This window comes from Sesamum indicum, linkage group LG13, assembly GCF_026168435.1.
Source record: "Sesamum indicum cultivar Baizhima isolate 11 linkage group LG13, ASM2616843v1, whole genome shotgun sequence".
Classification (NCBI taxonomy): Eukaryota; Viridiplantae; Streptophyta; class Magnoliopsida; order Lamiales; family Pedaliaceae; genus Sesamum; species Sesamum indicum.
The window spans coordinates 10604953-10625729 of NC_142669.1; the positions used below are offsets into that span (position 1 = coordinate 10604953).

The 20777-nt window shown below is 36.0% G+C and overlaps 2 protein-coding genes across 2 annotated transcripts; one reads left to right on the forward strand and one right to left on the reverse strand.

The window, feature by feature from the left end:
* Positions 1 to 1231: 1231 nt before the first annotated feature.
* Positions 1232 to 6472, reverse strand: LOC105167800 (uncharacterized). Its single transcript, XM_011087615.2, has one exon. It carries the CDS (start codon positions 6470 to 6472, stop codon positions 1232 to 1234), a length of 5241 nt encoding a protein of 1746 aa, XP_011085917.2.
* A 7742-nt stretch (positions 6473 to 14214) lies between these two features.
* Positions 14215 to 15990, forward strand: LOC105176894 (serine/threonine-protein kinase WAG1). The gene has a single exon (XM_011099835.3). It carries the CDS (start codon positions 14284 to 14286, stop codon positions 15814 to 15816), a length of 1533 nt encoding a protein of 510 aa, XP_011098137.1. The 5' UTR covers positions 14215 to 14283; the 3' UTR covers positions 15817 to 15990.
* The last annotated feature ends 4787 nt before the right edge of the window (positions 15991 to 20777 follow it).

The window sequence follows — 20777 nt, forward strand, 5'->3', positions numbered from 1 at the left end:
GAATCACCTTATGCCTCCCCCGGTTGAAGAAAGATTCATCCCGAATTGGAATGTCTCTCCCAACAGCACTGTTCTTGGTTCACATTCTGGGCAAGTATCATGGGAACTTTTCAACGCTTCGTGTTTACCACGAGATCAGGCAGCCTTGATCCAGAGCCCTTTCACCCGACTGGAGGAACATGCCGCGCATTCGCTGATTCAGGTAAGTACCCTCTGAACGATGGTTAGTTTGTATTGTCTTTTGCTGCTGCCCTGTTATATTCTTCTCTAACGTGATCGTGCCCAGGCTTCCAATCTTGTTCGGGGACTCTCTTTGAAATGTGCCGGGTTCCGAAGGAATCAACTAATGGCTGAACGTTCCAGTGGTGAGATGCGCCTCAAGGTCGAGGAAGCCACCGCTCGAGCAGAAAATTTGGAAGCCCAACGTGCAGTTCTGGAGGCCCGCAACAAGGAGTTGGAAGCTCATAACAAGGAGTTGGAGGAAAAGATGGCCGTCGAAGTATCCAAGGCTACTGAGCTGGGGAGAGAGGCAGGCTTCTCAGCTGGGCAGGTCGCTGGGAAGGTTGAAGGTCGAGCCGAGTTTTTGAATTCCGATGAGTTCTCTACTCGTATCCGTGAGGCTCGACTTTCCGGTGCTCGCGATTTTATTCGGGCTCCATCTTTTGATACTGCTCTAGAGATTAGGGCTGCAGACTACCTGGTACAAGGTTTTGATAGATGCAAAGCTCAAGTCTCAACATTGAAAGGCTTTGTACCTGGTTTCGATCTTGCCCAGCTCGATCCTAGTCTCGATGGTGACTTGCGCCCATTTCCCGAGGACCCTGCGGCTTCGCCTAAAGAAGATGAATTCGCCTCATTGTTAGATGTCATTGAAAATATGTAGCTTCATGTTTTGAACAATTTGCCCGAACAATTTGTCATTTGAACAATTTGCTCTTCATATCACTTAAGACAATAGATCTTAGTGCTCTCATTACTGTCAAGTGTTTTTGCTGATATGATCGCTTTTACTAATATGATCGTTTTAGAAAACCTTTTTCAGGTTTGAGTTAATATCGCATTCCGGTAAGGCCTTTCTCAGGTCTACATAATAAAAGTGCGACCATATTATTTAGCATGGTTTAATGAGCCTTTTCCAGGCTAATGGCGGTACAGTAAATAAACTTCATACATTATTTGGCCTTTCCCAGGCATCTACGATCGCACTACTTTCATCCTTTCTCAGGCTGAGTTATGCATAGAATTTCCTCAAGTTTCGTATGTTCCATGGTCGCTTGAGAAGACGTCCTTGAGAATCTTGTAGTAGGTAAGCACCTTTCCTCCGAATTTCGACCACCTTAAAGGGGCCTTCCCATTCAGGGTTCAGCTTCCCCACGTGTTTAGAGACTTCAGCTTTTTTCAAGACTAGGTCCCCCACTTGGAGCTCCCTGGGTCGAAGTTTTTTGTTGTACCTTCTCATCATCAGGCCTTTGTGGTGGAGTATTTTAGCTAGGGCGGCATCCCGTCTTTCTTCGATCACTGTTAGGTCGAACGCACGAGCTTGGTGGTTCGCCTCTGGGTCGTAACTTGCTATCCGATGTGTTTCCTCGCCGATTTCTGCAGGAAGAATAGCTTCAGAACCGTAAACAAGACAAAAGGGGCTCTCACCTGTAGACGACCTCGGGGTCGTCCTGTAAGCCCATAAAACACCCGGTAGTTCTTCTTCCCACGATCCTTTTGAATTAATGCGAGTCTTCAAGTGTTGGAGTATAGTCCTATTGGTCACCTCCGTCTGCCCATTCGATTGAGGATGGCCCACCGATGTGAAGTTCTGTTGGATTTTCAGCTCTTTCAACCAGCTCGCAATTTCCTTCCCCTGGAATTGTGTTCCATTATCTGATACGATAGCTCTGGGGATCCCGAACCGGCAGATGATATTTTTCCAGATGAAATCGATCATCCCTTTTTCCGTTATTCTTGCCACCGCTTCGGCCTCTACCCACTTAGAAAAATACTCGACCGCGAGTATGATAAATTTCTTTTGTGCTCTCGCCGGGGGAAAAGGCCCCATTATGTCGATCCCCCACTGGTCGAACGGGCAAGCGACCTTCAAAGGTTCCATTGGTGTAGCCGGGGAATGTATCCGGGCAGAGAACCTCTGACAGCTTTCGCATCTCTGTACTAACCTCTTAGCATCCTTCATCAATGTAGGCCAGAAATACCCTTGACGCGCGACCTTCTGAGCTAACGACCTGGCACCCGAATGATTGCCGCAACTTCCTTCGTGTATTTCTTTCAGCACGTATTCCGCTTGTTCATCATTCAAGCATTTTAATAGGGGTCCATCTGCCGTTCTCTTGTATAGTTCAGACTCGATCATCGTGAATCTGGTGGCTTTTATCCTCAAATTTTTTGCCTGCGAGGGATTTTTGGGAAGAATCCCCTCCTTGAGGTAGAGTGTTAGCTCGTCCATCCACGTGCAAGGTTGGTCTATCGTGTATATATCGACCTCCGCGATCGCTGGTCTGTCCTTCACCATCACCGTTATACTACGATTTTTTATGCCCGACAATGAGGCTCCAATTTTAGAAAGTGAATCAGCTCTGTCGTTTTCTCCTCTTGGTATCTGTTGGACCGTGCATTTATCAAAACGCTCAATCAGAGATTTTGATTTCTTCAAGTACATCGACATTGTTTGCTCCTTCGCTTCGTAATTCCCCTCAATCTGCATTGCTACTAACTGCGAGTCTGTGTATACTTCTAAAATCCTTGCTCCTGCTGCGTGAGCCAGTTCCAATCCTAAGATTAAGGCTTCATACTCGGCTTCGTTGTTGGTGGCATGAAACGAAAGTCTGGCTGCGACCTCGATCTCAACCTCTCCTGGTCCTTGTATCAGGATCTCGGCTCCCCCGTTGCTAGTATTCGAGGACCCGTCTACATGTAACATCCACGGCTCGACATCCTGAGTAGGCGTGCTTGTCAGTTCCATTACAAAGTCAGCAAGTACCTGAGCTCTCTCCGAGTTTCTGGCATGGTATTCTATATCGTGTTCCCCCAGTTCTACGGCCCATTTCACTAATCTCCCTGAGACCTCCGGTCGCGACAAGATACTCTTGAGCGGTTGATTTGTTAATACAACGATCTTATGTGACTGAAAATACGGTCGTAACCTGCGAGCCGAAGTTACTAGTGCAAGGACGAATTTTTCGACCAAACTGTACCTCATTTCCGCTCCTTGCAGCATTTTGCTGACATAGTATACTGGGTTCTGGACTTTATTCTCTTCTCTCACCAATACCGAGCTCACAGCATGTTCCGACACTGCTAGGTACAGATACAAAATGTCTCCAGGTCGGGGGTTTGCTAATAATGGTGGCGTCCTCAAGTAACTCTTGAGCTGGTTAAAAGCGTCTTCGCACTCTTTTGACCATTGGAAATCCTTTGGTTTTCTTAATACTTTAAAGAAAGGTAAATTCCTATCTGCTGACTTTGAAATAAAGCGGTTAAGGGATGCGATCTTACCCGTCAACTTCTGCACGTCTTTTATCGAAGCCGGCGACTTCAGCTCGAGGATTGCTTTGATTTTCTCCGGGTTGGCTTCTATCCCTCGGCTGCTCACCATATATCCCAAGAACTTGCCTCCTCCGACTCCGAACGTGCATTTTGTTGGATTGAGCTTCATTCCGTATGATCGCATGACGGCAAAGCTTGCCTCGAGGTCCTGCAAGTGTTGCTCCGAGTGCCGGCTTTTGACTAGCATGTCGTCTACGTAGACCTCCATTGTTTTTCCGATCTGTTCTCTGAACATTCTGTTCACGAGCCTTTGATATGTTGCACCTGCATTTTTTAGACCGAACGGCATTACGTTATAACAGAATATACCTTGTTCAGTTACGAACGATGTTTTTGTGCGGTCCTCCTTAGCCATACGGATTTGGTGGTAACCTTGGTAGGCATCCATCATCGAAAACAATTTGTACCCGGCGGTCGCATCCACCAACTGGTCGATCCTGGGTAATGGGAAAGGGTCTTTGGGGCACGCTTTGTTCAGGTCTGTAAAATCGGTGCACATCCTCCATTTTCCCGCAGCCTTCGGCACCACTACTACGTTCGACAACCAGTCTGTATAGCGGACCTCAGAAACGTATCCAGCTTTCAACAGCTTACCCACTTCCTCTTTGATGATTGCATTTTTTTCTGCTCCGAATGCTCTTTTTCTCTGTTGTACGGGCTGTGCTTTTGGGTCCAAGTTCAATCGATGGACAATAATTTCAGGGTTAATACCTTTAAAATCGGAGGCACTCCAGGCAAACATGTCCGCATTGCGACGTAAGAAGGCGACCATCATTAGCTCGAGGTTTCTTTCCATGCTAGCCCCAATCTTCGTCGTTTTGGATGGGTCCCCTTGCACCAATTCGATCTCTCTATGTTCGTCCATCGATTCTATCCTCTCCTCGTTCTTAATGAAAGTTTCAACCAGCTTCCTCTTTCTATCCGTCGCATCCTTCCTTAGCGAGAGGTTGTAGCACCTTCTGGCTTCCCCTTGATCGCATGCGACCTCCCCAACTCCGGCATGCGTAGGAAATTTCATTTTCAAGTGGTAAGTGGACACAATAGCCCTGAAAATATTCAAGCCGGGTCTTCCCAAAATGACATTGTAAGCAAAGGGGGTGTTGACCACCAGAAATTTTACCTTGAGAGTCCTTCTCCTGGGTTCATCTCCAAGGGAAACAGGCAGTTCGATTGTCCCCAATGAGTCCACTTCACTGCCTCCGAAGCCTACTAATGGTGAGTTCATAGCCTCCAACCTAGCATCCGCCAACCCCATCTTGATTAAGACTTCCTTCAAAATTATATCAGCTGAGCTTCCGTTGTCAACCAAAACTTTATGGACAGTGAAGTTGGCTATGTCCATTTTAATCACCATGGGGTCATTGCCTTCACCTGTCTTTCCTTTTATATCACTAGCCCCAAAGCTAATTTCTAACTCTGGGGATATATTCATTACCTGCCGGCTCATCAGAGCGCTCGTTCTCCGTTCTGCCTTCTTCCTTGCTCTGCTCGAGTGTTCTATTTCAGATCCTCCTGCTATCATATGTATAATGCCTTTCACAGGCGCGTTTTCCCGGGCAGTTTGTCCTGCTACGGCTCCTCCTCCATGTCTTACCGGGCTTCGGGATCTGCTTTGTCGACCTCTGCTTTGATCCTTGGATACCAAATCTTTGAAATACCCTTGGCGGACCAGCCGTTCGATCTCGTCCTTGAGCTGGTAACATTCCTCCGTGTCGTGCCCCCTTTCACGATGGAATCTACAGTATTTGCTCGAATTTTTCTTTGCCGGGGTAGCTCTCGTGGGTTTTGGCCATCTGAGTACATCCTTCCTTTCTACCATAAGCAAAGCTCTAGCTCTCGTTGTGTTGAGTGGGGTGTATTTATTATACTTCTGTGAGTAGTGTGGTTCTTTGTTTCGATCGTGCCTCGATCGCTTATCATTTTTAACGTCATACCCGCGATCTCTCCCGTACTCACCCCTCCATTCGCCGTCCTTCATGGCATTCATTTCTTCCTCATCTATATACTTCTGTGCCAGATTCATAAGCTGTTCTACGTCAGATGGGGGGTCGCGAGCTAACGCAGAAGCGAATGCTCCCTTCTTCAACCCGTGGATCAGTATGCTGATCATCATATCTATCCGCAAGTCTGGTACCTCCAGCGTCTCGTTGTTGAAACGTCCCATGAAGTTCTTTAAAGGTTCGTCATTTCGCTGTCTTATAGTGAACAAGTGTGTCGCCGACCGTTTCTGCTTCCTTTTACTGGCAAAATGGAAAGAAAATTTTTGTATGAGTTGTTCGAGGGATTCCACACTTCCCGGTGGCAGGTTTGTGAACCACTCTTGGGCTTTTCCTGTCAGGGTCGTGACAAATAATTTAGCGTTTATCGGACCTGACTGCCCATAGAGGTTCATCACCATATCGAATGCTGCGAGATGCTCCGTGGGGTCTTTCATTCCATCATATTTCGGCAAGTCCGGCATTCTGAAGTTCGGAGCCACAGTTTCTGTCAGGATGTGGTTACAGAATGGCGAATTCCGGTGCTGGGATACTATTTCCCCCCTTTTCTTCAGTTCGTCAATCTGCTTTCCTAGTTTCTCTATCTGTTTCGATACGTTGTCAACCTCTGCGCGTGAGATTACCGGTCCCCGGGCGTGGCTCCTGTCTCTGCTACTAGATCCAACTTCTGATGGCTGGCGCTTGCTTCTGTCTCTTCTAAGGGCACCTGACGTTCTATCTAGTTCCTTTTCTCCAAACAGTCTTCTTCTAGCCCCTTCTCCTTCAGCCGGAGCAGTAATCCTCCGCTCATACGCGACTATGGCTTTTCTCCCCGCTTCTTCCATTAATTGCTGTAATTCAGTTTTTGTGAGTTGAACCACGGGTTCAGCGGTTCCTACCGTGGTATCCAAGCCTAGGATGTTCCTCCCTGATTCTCCTTCCATGTTCTCAGAATATGTCGTTCCCACAGACGGCGCCAAATGAAAATGCTTAGGGAAACGTGGTCGAGTTTACCCGATGATCGAACTATTGATCTGCGATTCGACCTCAGCTCCCAAAGCGCGATCCCTGAGAACAAAAGGAAACGGTTAAGCCGGCCGGGTGCAGTCCCGGCGATGGCTCTCCGACGATCAAGTCAGTTCCTAGAACAGAGATATCCGGTGATAGGAAAGAGTATTTGCCTCTTAATCAAATGAGAACTTACCTCTCAAATCTTCATTTGCTACCCTTATATGTTTCCAAAAGATAATTTTGGTAAGAGCCAATATCCGGGTCTTGGAGCTCTAGTTATGCCCAAAATCGTAGCTAATCACTGATATGATAGCCGCAAATCTCTCCCTTTGAGCATTATGTGGGATTCTGGGATTTTCCATAGAGGCTTCCTAATTTAATGTGGAGGGTATATTTGTCCAAAGATAAAAATCCCCTCATCAACTTCCAATATTTTGTTTCTAGATTATATATATATAAGACGATCGGAATTGATTTTTCAAATTTTACTGAATTTGAATTCTGAATTATCGGTCACAAGAATAAAGTGTCATTATTGAGTCGTTTGATCGTCCCTATTTCGGATATTTGTAAGTTGAGGTTTTTTGTTTTAATCTTTTTAAGAAAGAATCAAAGTTGGTTTCTTAGTTGAGTTTTTTCTTGATAAGGTTAGGTTTATGGGTTGGATTCACTAGCAATTACATTGCTGCATATATCGAAGTTCGTGAACTTTTAACAAGTCAGAATTTTTCTAGTCGAAAAGGTTGTGCTGGTGTGTGATCTGGCATGCGTTTTTGCATTTAGGTAGGATGTTCCACAGCCAAATATTGTCCAGGTGTTCTGGTTGAAATTTTATGATTTTTTTCTCAAAACGAATCTTAACGGAGAGAGTAAACTTTTGAATTTATAAGTTACTCAGATTCCTCAGCTATTCGATTATAACATGAGCTAACCGTAAAAAATTACAATTTTAACCCCATAACTAAAAAGGATGACAATTTTAGTCCTTAAGCCCTATATTTTTTTTTCAGAGAACACCAAATTTAGGACAAAATATGTCAATAATTACAAGTTTAGCCGGAATGTGGCATGTGCTCATCCCATGAGCCCCAAATTTTGGCCAAATTGCAATTTTTGGTGAGATTTTGTCCTCAATCTGGCAATTTTTTAAAACAATTTTAGAGTTTAATTGCCAAATCAAATTCCAACATAACTAAAAATATGGCTACCTATAATTACAACAACTTTTTCAAAATCAAGGTAAATGCTCACCATCAATACATGCATCTATAAGATATTGCTTACACAGATATTATAATTTTTATGGTAAAATCATCGAATGCTAGTCAATGAGGCGTAGTTCAACTTTGACATAGTTAAGGCTTCATATCTATAAGATCACAGATTTGAACTCTATCAACGTGTGGAATGTTGTTCTACTTTAATATTAGTTGTCGTTTTACTTTTATAGTACTTATTTTTTTTTATAATTATCTGATATTGATAATTAATATATAATTAGTATAGTTGTCAGTAATTGTTAAATATAAATATAAATATTTGATATAAACGTACTATAATGAAAATCTATTGAAAATATTAAAATTATGGAATGGTAATATCTTGTTTCTTACATGAGGAAGAAGAGTTATGTGTCATTGATGGAAATATATCATTAGGACACACAACATCACATGTCACTACCATGGACAGACATTGTGTTATGTCCACAATCCCTACATATTTATACTATTCTAAAAAAAAATTGTTTAATTGTACCAACTTTAGATTACTCTAATTTATCTTTTATTTTATTTTTTAAAATATTTGGTCAAATCAATAATTTTAATATTTTTTTAATAATTTTATAATTATTTTTTTCTCTCTTAACTACCCACTTTTCCATATTTCTCTCTAAAATTATTTCTTCATATTTATTATAATTTATTTTTTTAATAATTTTTTCTTATCATCTCATATTATTATTTTTTTTATATACTTGTGGGAAATTACGTGTCACGATAACTAATATATATATATATATATGTATATATTTGCACATGCATTTGCCGCAAGGACCTGCACAATTTTCTCATCTCTCTCGACATTCTTTCTCTTCAAGTCAATCAATGCTTGTCATAGTGACAACAACATACGTATATGGTAATGATGTTGAAATGATATAAGACGTTTGTGAACACAAACTTCGAGCTCAGACCAGTGCAACAAAACATATCTAATGTTTGCATTATTCAAAAACACCTTATCTAAATGTTTTAAATAGTTTTAGCATGAATACATATATGTACATAAATATATATAAAAAAGACATAATTTGACTATGATTTGATAATGAATAGTAATTTTTGTCTCCCAAAACACAACATTAAATATACAATATTTATTTTAGATTATCTTAAAAAACAAATCCAAACATACATACTATTTCTAACACACACTTATTTAAATTTATTTTTCTCTCTCTATCTCCATAAAATACAACAAAATACTCAAAAAACGAATCCAAACAGTATGATGATTTTTTTTTCCGTGTCTAATTATCCTAATAAAAAAAACAAAAATTATGATAAATATTAATTAACTAAAATTTCAGTGATCGTCGATCATTGTTTGAATAAACGAAAACAAATGTTAACCATAGTTGAAGTTATGATAAAAAGAATTATTATAGTTAAAAATCATGACAATTTTTAGTTTTGGCCAAATTAATTTGATCAAAAGTTAATTTTTGTTTATAAATATTTATTTAATTGCGATTGATGATATTATTTTATTATGATTTTTAAATCGTCAATACTCATTTGATAATATAGATATTTATAGGAAATGATTTTTTATAATGGACCAAATTAATAAATATTCAATTTTGATTGAATTTTAAACTTTGTTTATATAAAAAATTTTAGTATATCTTGATTGCAATATTGTACTTGATGTTATACAATTGATCATCTCCATTAAAGCTAAGCCAAAAACGATTTGGGGTAATGAGACCTAACTCAATTATTAAATTTGAGGTTCTATAATCTTAGAGGTCATGGGGTTGAACCCCGTTATGTACATAGGGCATTGTCTACTGCATAGTATGACTTATTGTTGTTTACTGTAATAGTAGGTGTTGTTAAGTATGATATGATTATTATAATAATTTTTGTTAGATATTGATGTCGACGTTAATGATTGTACTTGTAATCGATTTATTTTAATTAATAATAATTCATTACTCTTACTTAAAAAAAAAAGGTTATTCCTGTAAATTTTGGGTAATTGTTAATTATTATGTTCACTTAATTCTAAATTGGGTCATTGGTTCAACCGACAATCCAAGAGTTATTCGGAAAAAAAAATGGTTTTGAGCCCTTTTTTTATTCAAACAATCAAACTGATTGCTCTGAGTTGGGTAAATATGCACTAAAAAAAATTACTATTGACTACAATATATGTGATTATGACTAAAAATTATGGTAAACGATTACTATTAACTATGGTTAAATAAAAATCGATGCAAAAAACTAGCTTTTCACCATGAAAAAATTATTTGTCAAGAGTTATGGTCAAAACATTTGCCATGGCTAAATATATTAGCCACCCTTGCAATTAAACCACGACAAAAAATCATAGCGTGATCAAGGTCAATAACTATTTGCTACGATTATTTATTATTAACCATGATAATTAACTGTAATTAGATATTATAATTTTTTTAATGACATATATAATATGATTGAATCATTTTTTTGATAAATTGCGCAATATATTAATTTGATCCAATATAAAACATATTATAACAAATTTAAATAAATTGAAATAAATACCCACCATCTATTTAGAATTAATTCATACGTCGAGTTAGATAATGCAAATTTGCAGGCTTCTTACAATCGATTAATGGCTGTTAATTCGAAGGAATATTATTGCAATTTTTGTTTTCCTAATGAAAAAGGTTGGTACTTATTCTGATTGAATTTTTTATTTAATTTAATATGAAAATGTTATCATGTGAATAATTTTTTTTAATAAATAAAATGCGTGCATTCTTTATATATGTGGAGCGTATATAATATAAAATAGAAAATACAATAAATTTAATAAATAAAATTCGTGATGCATTCTTTATATATGTGGAGCGTATATATCAAATAAAATATAAAATATAATAAATTTAAAATAAAATATCTAATCCGGATATGTGTCCTAATTAAAATAAAAATAAATAATTAAACCTAAATTTACTATAATGTCCTTTGAATAATGAAACAATCTATATCACTCTGAATTTGAACAGTCAACAATATTTATGATAGTGTGAACTAATTCAATAATTAAACCGAGGTATAATTTGAATAATGTTCTTTGTTCACACAGATTTATTATTTTATTTATTTATTTATTTATTTTTCACATCATGATTTCATTCCTTTCCTCTCACACTCTCTCTAAAAAAAAAAGAAAGTAGAACAACGGTAAAATTGATAATTTCATATCTTTATTCAAAAATTATATAATTTCATTAACATTTAAAGTATTTGTCCCATTTTTTTTAAACAATTAAGGAGTTTTATAATATTATTTGTTCATTGTTAAATATTAATATCAACAAGAATAATTGTAACTATAATCAATTGATTTCAATTAATAATAATTCATCGCTCTCCATTAAAAAGAAAATTAAAAAATTGAGGACCCTGAATCAACATCCACATTCTACATGTGCAAAAGAATAAGGATCTGATACCGAGCATTAATGCCATAGACAAGAGAAAGAAGACACAAACTGGAACTTCAGATCACCATCACGTGCTAATTAATCACACTCTAATTATTAATTACTTCCATTTTATATATTATTTTATTCATACTAATTTATGTTAATATAAAATGAAAAATCTCTCTCCACTCACAAACAACGGCTTATGACACTGTCGTACTAACTTACTAATAAATCAGTTTTTTTTTTCTCTCTTTTTTTTTTTATATGTACTATATTGATCTATATATTTTACTCTTATTTAGTTATATATTTTAAAGTGTAAAAGCAAATTTACCATGGAGGTGGAAGCTTCAGGACTTCTAATCCATTCAACCTGTTTGTCGGTAATCGATGCATAACACTCATTAGCCTCTCAAATGAAGAATTTTGAGTAGGCGCATGACTCCATTTTTTTAGACGGCATTAAATAATTCAACATGCGACTTATTCAGTATTTTGCTATGATCTACTTGTAAAATTACCTGCTCTAAATATATATGAGTCTCCTAATTTTAATTTAAAAAATCACACCACTAGCAAAACACGATTTAAGTTTATAAGCTATTCAAATTTGCTGAAATTATTAAAAAAAAAAAAAAAAAAGAAGAAGACAAAATGTTGAGGCAATTGCAGGATGGAGACGATAAACCCTGATGTGGTTACGGAGCGATCACCGAATAACATAGCCACCATTATTGTGGAAGATATTAGACAGAGGATTATCAGTGTTAATTTATCTGGTTCTGTTAGTTCATGTGCGTTATGTAGATTATGGCGTATCCCTTGGCCTGTCGAAGGATAAACCATCAGTTGAGTACTGTTGTACTGTACGATCTTGTTTTATTAATGAAACTTACATTTATCAAAAAAAAGAAAAAAAACACCTTGATGTGGTAATTATCAATCCAATCTGTTTCCCTCTTGCTCATTATGACTTCTTGAATCGATCTCTTTGCACCACTAAATGGTTGTTTCCAGTGCTCTTTATTTATATTTTTTCCTCCAAAGATATAGGTTATTAAAAAAAAGAGATAATTATATTTTTTTTTTGAAGGTTTCGTGTAATTATATATAAATTTTTTGTAGTTTAGAAAATTACATTTATCATCCCTGAAGTTTGCTTCTATCTAACAAATAAGTTCCTTCGTCATTCAAGATTCATCGAATTTGATGATATTAACAAATAAGTCGAATAAAATTTCATATTTACATTACATTACATCAGATAATAAGATGATTGATACATATTTTATTTTTAAAAAGTAAACTATACGCATCATTTACCTGTATGCCGAGTACACAAAAAAATTATTTACTTTTCGCGTACGGTACAAGTGATCGATAGGAAAACTCAGTCAAATTTATACTGTCACACACCCAAGCTCAAATAAATCATCAGATCTTATCCAACGCCTGACGGATTGCTAACAAAACTTCGTTTCTCAGAACTAATTATTTGGTGAATTGTATATAATTATTATTATCGTTGATATTTATTAAATATTAATAATTATAATAATAATTTATCGATCTCACTAAAAAAAACCCGTAATTATTTCTTACAATAAATCATAAACACGAGTGAATTTAAGACTACAAGAGATGAATATGTAAGATTAAAAACATGGGAAATCACATCAATTAATGTTCACAAATCCCAATGTAATGAGGCGGATGGATGAGTTTCCAACCACCTCAAACCTGTCTCCCTGAATTCCCCCAAACCCCCCTCCACTCCTCTCTTCCTTCAACTTTAATGTCTTTTCTATATCACTTAGTCAACCTCACTAAACCTAACTTGTTATCACATGTCCCCTTTTTTAATCGCATCGTTCTATCATATTCTGATGTCACATTATTATATAATTAGTTGAAAAATATAAATTGTAATTTAAAAATATAGTTGTCTATAATATTTGTATGCATGGATGTATAATATCAAAATAAAATAGAAGATTTTCGATTTCTTTTTCTACCATTCTGTCTTTCTATAATGGATTTTTTTTTTTATCACACTCTCATATTAGGTGTTAGCGTCACACCAATGTGTGATTGGTACACGGACATGCGTACTGTACACGTGGTTTTTTACTTTAAAAAAAAAAAAATACAGTACATGTATGTGTATCATATTACGCAAGCGTTTGATGTGGAGATATATTTCCCATCTGGGAAAAGAAAAAAATTCAAACACAGTTCATTGATCGAAAAAAAAAAAAATCACATTAGTTATAATCATTGCACGTTTTTTCTTACCTAATATATTTTACTTATCGAATCAACTATCATAATTATACTTTTATATAATCGCATACTTAAAAAAAAGGGTAAATAACACCTATTCCCTTTGAGGGTTTGCATAACTAGAAATAGTCCCCCGTTATTGGGGAATTGTGAGTATCCCCTTAAATAAAAATATATTTATGTAACACTTAGACAGTGAGGTGGATATTGATGGTTTACACATTGTTGATTTTATTTTTTAAAAAAATTTGAGAAAATATGAAAAAATATTTAAGAGTGTGTGAAATAGATAATTCATAGTGCATATTAGTTTATTTTTTTGTAGAAAATTTTAAAATATATATAAAATTGTAGTCCACACTCTTAAAAGGTATTTCAATCAATTAATCATAAAAATTGAACAAAAATTTTATAAAGACTAACGAGATAGCATTACAATTAGGATGTATTGTAGTTTACTGAATAACGATAATGTTTTTATAATTGTATTAAATCTTACAAAAGTTTACTATAATTTACCGAAAATAAATTTTAATTTTGACTAATCTTATTTTTACCTCACTAGAAAATTTTAGACTGAACTCGGTTTGGTTGAATTTAAACTAATTATTTATCAATTACAATTTATTATGTGATTGATAAGTGCAATGCACTTGTTCCATAATTAATTTAGTTCAGTCAAATTGATTGGGCAAGAATTTTTACAACCTTATTTTTTTTTTATACAAAGCTGCGTCAACCAATCACACTATGATATTAATTATATGGCCCCCACTCCGTCTACTCTCTCTTCTCTGTGTCTATATATATGCAAGTTTGAGAGCGCAAGGCCAACATTTGTGTAGAAATATGGATCACGAAGAGTCCATTTACTCTTTCGCGGACTCAGACTTAGACCTCAGCTTCACCTCCGTCACCACCGACCGCACTCACTCCGCCCGCAGCAGCTTAGCCCGGAGTAGCCTCACACTCAGCTTCAACGAGTCCCGCCTCTCCACCGCCTCCGCCACTCCCTCCACGGCCGTTCCCAACATCCACACCCGCCCCCACTGCCGCCACGACAACCCCAACTGGGCAGCAGTCAATGCTGTCACTACACTGTCCTCCGACGGCGCCCTTCACCTCCGGCATCTCCAGCTCCTCCGCCTCGTCGGTTCCGGAAACCTCGGCCGCGTATTCCTCTGCCGTCTCCGCGACTATGAACACGCCAACTTCGCACTTAAGGTCGTCGACCGTGATTCCTTGAGTTCCAAGAAACTCTCTCATGTCCAGACGGAGGCGCAAATCCTCTCCTCTCTCGACCACCCTTTTCTCCCTACGCTCTATGCCCATTTAGAGGTGTCGCACTACACTTGCCTTCTCATGGATTACTGCTCCAATGGCGATCTCCATTCCTTGCTCAGGAAGCAACCCCACTACCGGCTGTCGGTTCAGGCGGTCAGGTTCTTCGCCGCCGAAGTATTATTAGCTCTAGAGTACTTACATGCGAAGGGGATTGTCTATCGTGATCTGAAACCCGAAAACATATTAATCCGTGAGGACGGTCACATCATGTTATCGGATTTTGATCTGTGTTTTCACTCTGATGTATCTCCGAAACTGGAAAATGGGACCCGGATTAAGGTCGGGTCCGCCCGATACGGTTGCTTCGGGGACCCGCAAGTGGAGGAGCGGGTCACCGAGTTCGTGGCGGAGCCAACGACGGCGTTTTCGAGATCGTGCGTCGGAACACACGAGTACCTCTCGCCAGAGTTGGTCAGCGGCAACGGCCACGGCAACGGGGTCGACTGGTGGGCATTCGGGATCTTGATTTACGAGTTACTGTACGGTACGACACCGTTTAAAGGAGGAAGCAAGGATTCCACCCTGCGCAATATAGCGTCAACCAAAGGGGTGAGGTTCCACGCGGCGGAAGGAGACAGGGAGGAGCCCGGAATGGCGGAGGCCAGGGACTTGATTGAGAAACTGTTGGTGAAGGACCCCAGGAAGAGGCTAGGATGCACCAGGGGTGCGACGGATATTAAACGACACCCGTTCTTTAACGGGATAAAGTGGCCGTTGATCAGGACATACCGGCCGCCGGAGGTTCGTGGGCTCACCGTTAAACGGAGTAAGAGCAGGGCGAACGTGAGTCACGTGATCGGAGTTTCTTCCCCTAGACGGCGGCGCTGCCTGTGGAAGAGATTAAGTCGTTTGATGAGGATTAAGGGGTCTAAGTACAGCTTAAATTCCAATTCCAATTACTACTCGTACGCTAATCACAACGTTAGGAAATGTGTTTGAGGTTTTGGATGATTTTTTTTTTATTTTTTAAGGTTTTGGTGTTTGTTTATATGATATGATCTTGTAAAGTTCGTGTAAATTAGGTCAAAATATACATCAATTTTGGAGAAATTACAATTTTTTGAGAGGGATAAATTGACACGTAAATTATTGAAAAAATACGAGACCCATACAGATACTGATTTGTACTTTGTATATTAATTAATTTTATTTTTCTTCACAATTTTCTTTCATTATATCTATTTTCATGGTGTTAATAAATTGTAAATTAATACGGGTATATATATATATATACACCGTAATTATACTATTTTTATGGTGTGAAAAATTTGTAAATTAAATAAAACTAAAAATTGCGAATTTTGAAAACAAAATCTAAAAGTGAAAAAAGAAGTTAAAGTTGGATATCTTTATAATTTTACTAATAAGCTACATAAGTTAGTAGAGAATTGTTTATAATTTTTTAATTTAAATCAATTTAAGTTAAACAGTTCAAAAACAGAAATTGTAAAACAAAACCACTCTTTTCATCAATAAATTGAGAAGCAATTATTTCAATTTCTTGCAAACACCTCCTAAATGGAATATGAGGTAAAATAATCAATTTTTCCTGTATAGGCCAGCTTAAATTTGTTCAAATTTCAATTCAAAAAATACAAAATGTTCTCAACTTGATTTATCTTACCCTTTTTTCAGATAATAAAAAGGTATTTATACACGTTACTATCCCCAATTATAAAAATTAAAAAGAATGAAATTAATCTATTAGCCCTCTTTTAACTCTGATGACACTGTAGTAATTTGTATGTTTGTATGCAATGTTAGTCATACAAGATCTACTTTTGATCCTACATTTTACGAACTTAGCACATTTTACGGACAAAAAATGCTACAATTGTTTATCTTATGGGACCAAATGTATCTTAATTTTTATCCTACGAGACCAAAGCGCTACAACTTTTTATCCTATGAGATCAAATACGCTAAGCTCCTAAACTATGGGATTTAAAGTGCAACCCTCTCTGTCTTATAGAATCAAAAGTACAATTTTTCTATCTTCCGTATAAAAATAATGTCATATATTTTATTAAAATTTTTTATACACATAATATGTATATATATATATATATATATAAAATAAAATAAAAAACACATCCGAATTCGAAACATAAAATACAATCCCACAATCATTACCATAGTTTGGAAAAACATCACATCCTACACATCTTTGTGAGCAACTATGTTAGATTCCGTAATGTCAGTGAAATGTGTGAACATATGGTAACATGTGTGGGATCCTCGTTTTCAGGAAGGGGCGGGGAGAGTGGTCGGAGAAACCCTTGACTTTTTCATTAATTAATTAATTAATTAATAATTAGAGAGATTAATGAGGGGTTGATTACCTACCATAATGGTTTGAGTAGTTTTCAAAGAAAAGGAAGTCTACTTAAGCTGGACAGAAATTGGCATCCACTGCACTTCTCAACACACAGCTCACCTAAACTGGTTTTCAAATTAAAAGATTCCACGAGTTGGTTGCCACATCAATTTTCTGTCGTGCCCCTCATTAACTCTCTCTCTCTCTCTCTCTCTTTAATTTTAGAATAAATTAATTAAGACCAACTTTTCTCAAGTTTGCATAGTCATAATTATTCTCTACGTTCTTTGAAAAATTATAAATACCATATGAAATTAAAAATCGTCTAACAAATACCTCTCTCATCAACTCTCTTTGTTTAATTTCATCAATTACATGAACTTTTTTTTTTCTATTATTTTTTATATGTTGCTTATACTTGCCCACAGGACACATGCTCGTAAGGAGAATATTTCATTTTCATGGATATTGGTGTAGAAGTGTGTGTGTCCGAAGGTGCCTATTTGGAACAAGTGCACAGAATGATGTTGTAGAAAACTCTCTAGTGACAAGAAGCAATTTAACTCAAAAGTTGGATTAGATGATGTAGAATGTTAACTCAATATTAAATTGTGGAGGCATTAATTGAATTAAATTGACACATACGGCCTAATTGGATCACTTAAAACCCATACAAAAATAATAAATTAATTGATTGGATCAATTAAATTGAATCTTAAATAATTTATTAGATAAATTAATTAATAAATTAAAGAATATATTGGACTTAATTGAATTTTATTTAAATTAAGCCCGAGGCCGAATCCCGATCATGTAGGGAATGGCTTATTTGCAATTTTATTGTTGAGGGATCGGAGAGTGGAATAATTTGCAAGAGGTGAAGTTTAACTATCAATCCTAATTGCATAATAACATCCACTCCTATATAAAAGGGGAGCGGCCCGGACACTGTAGCAAGAACACGCCCTTCTCATTGATGAGGTTTAGTTCGGTTGGAGTCCCATAACTATTAAGGTAATGAGTTTGAACCTCACTTTATGGATTTAAATTTCACTTTACATGTGTAATGTTGTATCTATTGAATAGTAGGTATTGTTTTTATTGTAATAATAGGCGTTGATATTATTGATTCCATATTTTATATGCATTTGATACACAATCGGAGTGCATTAAAATATGCATATTTGATATGATTTGCTCCCATAATTTGTGTTTTATGCATGATTCCCTTTTGTTTGTGTAGGCAAATTTTCACAAAAATTTGCACATTGAACATACTAATATGGGCAACCCAACACCAACCGTGTGGATTTTGTATGGACTAAATCGCGAATGGGCATACACTTCCTCTTTGGATATGTCTTGTATCATGAACGGATTTAACTACTTCTTTGATCTAGTGATTCTTCGCCCGTTAAAGCAAGATAACTACTGTTTTTTTCAACATCCACATTTTAAACCCTTGGAATTGATTGATGGTTCTCCACTACACACCCAACATTATCTGAAGGTGCGGGATATTCTATGTTACTTATGTAATTGAAGGAACGTAATAACTCATGTCTTAGTTGCATTTGTGAGTTTCCTATTTATAATAAGTCACAGTGACTTATAACCTATTTCAAGCTCTTTCTTCGACTCTATCAACTTATCAACTGATGATAAGATATATATACAATCCATATCCACCACATTAACTATGATAAGATAAATCTAGTCACATAATTATTTCTAACTGGGATAAACATTCAACAACTTAAATCAATTATATATAATTATTCTGTACGATTTTTTTAGATTTAAAATTTAAAATTCTTGTAACCTACCCCATTCGAACCCAAACATTAATGTGATTACGACTAACTATGAAATCCATCACCATGACAAATTAAAATTATTATCACTTAATACATATATTAATAATAATACTAATTCGGAGTTTATTTTTTTATTTTTAATTTAATTCTTATCCATTATCAATGAATTCGGAGTTATTGAAACCAATTAACAAATAACTCTTTCTCGATAGAATTTTTTAAATAGTATATCATTTATTATACTATTTAAAAAATAATATTAAAATTTAATTTTATCACTTCAAGCCTTCAAACAAACATTATTGCCTATCAAGATACTGAAAAATATACCCAGCATGATAATATATTTATATAACTAATTATTTATTATTTAAAATATATACATAGTCAAAGAATTACACAATAAATAATGTTACGGAGTCTTAAATTTTTTAGATTAGTTCACTTGAATGTAAATGATTGATAAATAATAATATAATTGAATTAATATATATATATATATATATATAATCATGTAAGGAAATATAAAGATCTAAAAGAATGAATATGACAATCAATTATATAAAGATTATAAAAATTATAACAAGGATATTCAATGAAGCAGAAATTAAAGACAATTATGAGTGGAAGAAAACTTACTTGAATTTTCGAGAATTTGTATACAAAGATTTTACAAAAAAATTAGATGTACAAAGATACTAATTATCCAAGACATCTTATTTCTGTTAGAAGAAGTGAATGAAGAGGAAATGATAAAGTACAAGAGAAATAATTTTGGAAGAAGAGATGAAGAACAAGAGAAAGAACTTGAAAGAAGCAAGCAAACGCTAGAGAGTGTGTGTGAGAAAAACTCCAAGAATGAGTTGTAGTTGCTTCTCCAACAAATGCCTCCATTTTTAGAAATGGTTGATCTTCATCATGCACTTGAAAATTATTTGCTGATTGTGGCTGTCCATCACACGTCCATAATGCAGCAAGTTGTCTGCAAAAGCTGAAATGAATTTTTGGATTTTTGATTTTTTTTACATCATGATTACATTATGATTACATCATTTTCAATATTGAATTTGTTACAACAATGAAATTTGTTACAACAATGAAATTTGTTACATCAAACTAAATTTTTATGGAATTAGACTAAAAATACCAAAACAATCATCCTCATTTTCATCTCTGAGATGAATTGGTGATGGTGAATCTTCTTTGTCACTTTGAATTTTTTCAAGAATTTTCTGCATTTCTTCACTGGTTGTTGCTTTGGCAATTCTTGCTGACAAATTATTTTTCATCAATAGAAATTGTTCTTGCTCTGAATTGATTTTTTTGCCAAGAATTGTTGATATTTTGTACATTGTGGGATTTTGCTTGAACCACTCCAAAATTGCTGTTTGTTCAAATATTTCTGTATTCATTTTGTCCCACCATTTTACACAGCATTTCTTCCCCAAGGAAAATATGACTGTATCTTCATCAAATTGGATAGGTTTGAATTGGGGTTCGATTTTCAGAATCCAAGTCAAATTAGGTTGGATATAGAATTTGAGTAAATTGGGGAGATGTTGTTTTGGAAACATATTGACCTTGAGATTTTTTGTGAAGAATTTGAATGCTTCTTGAACCGATTTTGGAAGAATTTGCAGTTCTGGACCAAAATAGTACCACCACTTGACAAACCAGTTCGGAATTTTCGCTGGAAAAATTTTGGTGCCAAAAAAAAATAAAAGGACATGGTATTTTTCTCATTTTGTTTAAGAAGGAAATGTTGA

Coding starts and splice junctions, on each gene's coding strand:
- LOC105176894 (XM_011099835.3), top strand. CDS start 14,284: ATGATATTAATTATATGGCCCCCACTCCGTCTACTCTCTCTTCTCTGT.
- LOC105167800 (XM_011087615.2), bottom strand. CDS start 6,472: ATGGAAGGAGAATCAGGGAGGAACATCCTAGGCTTGGATACCACGGTA.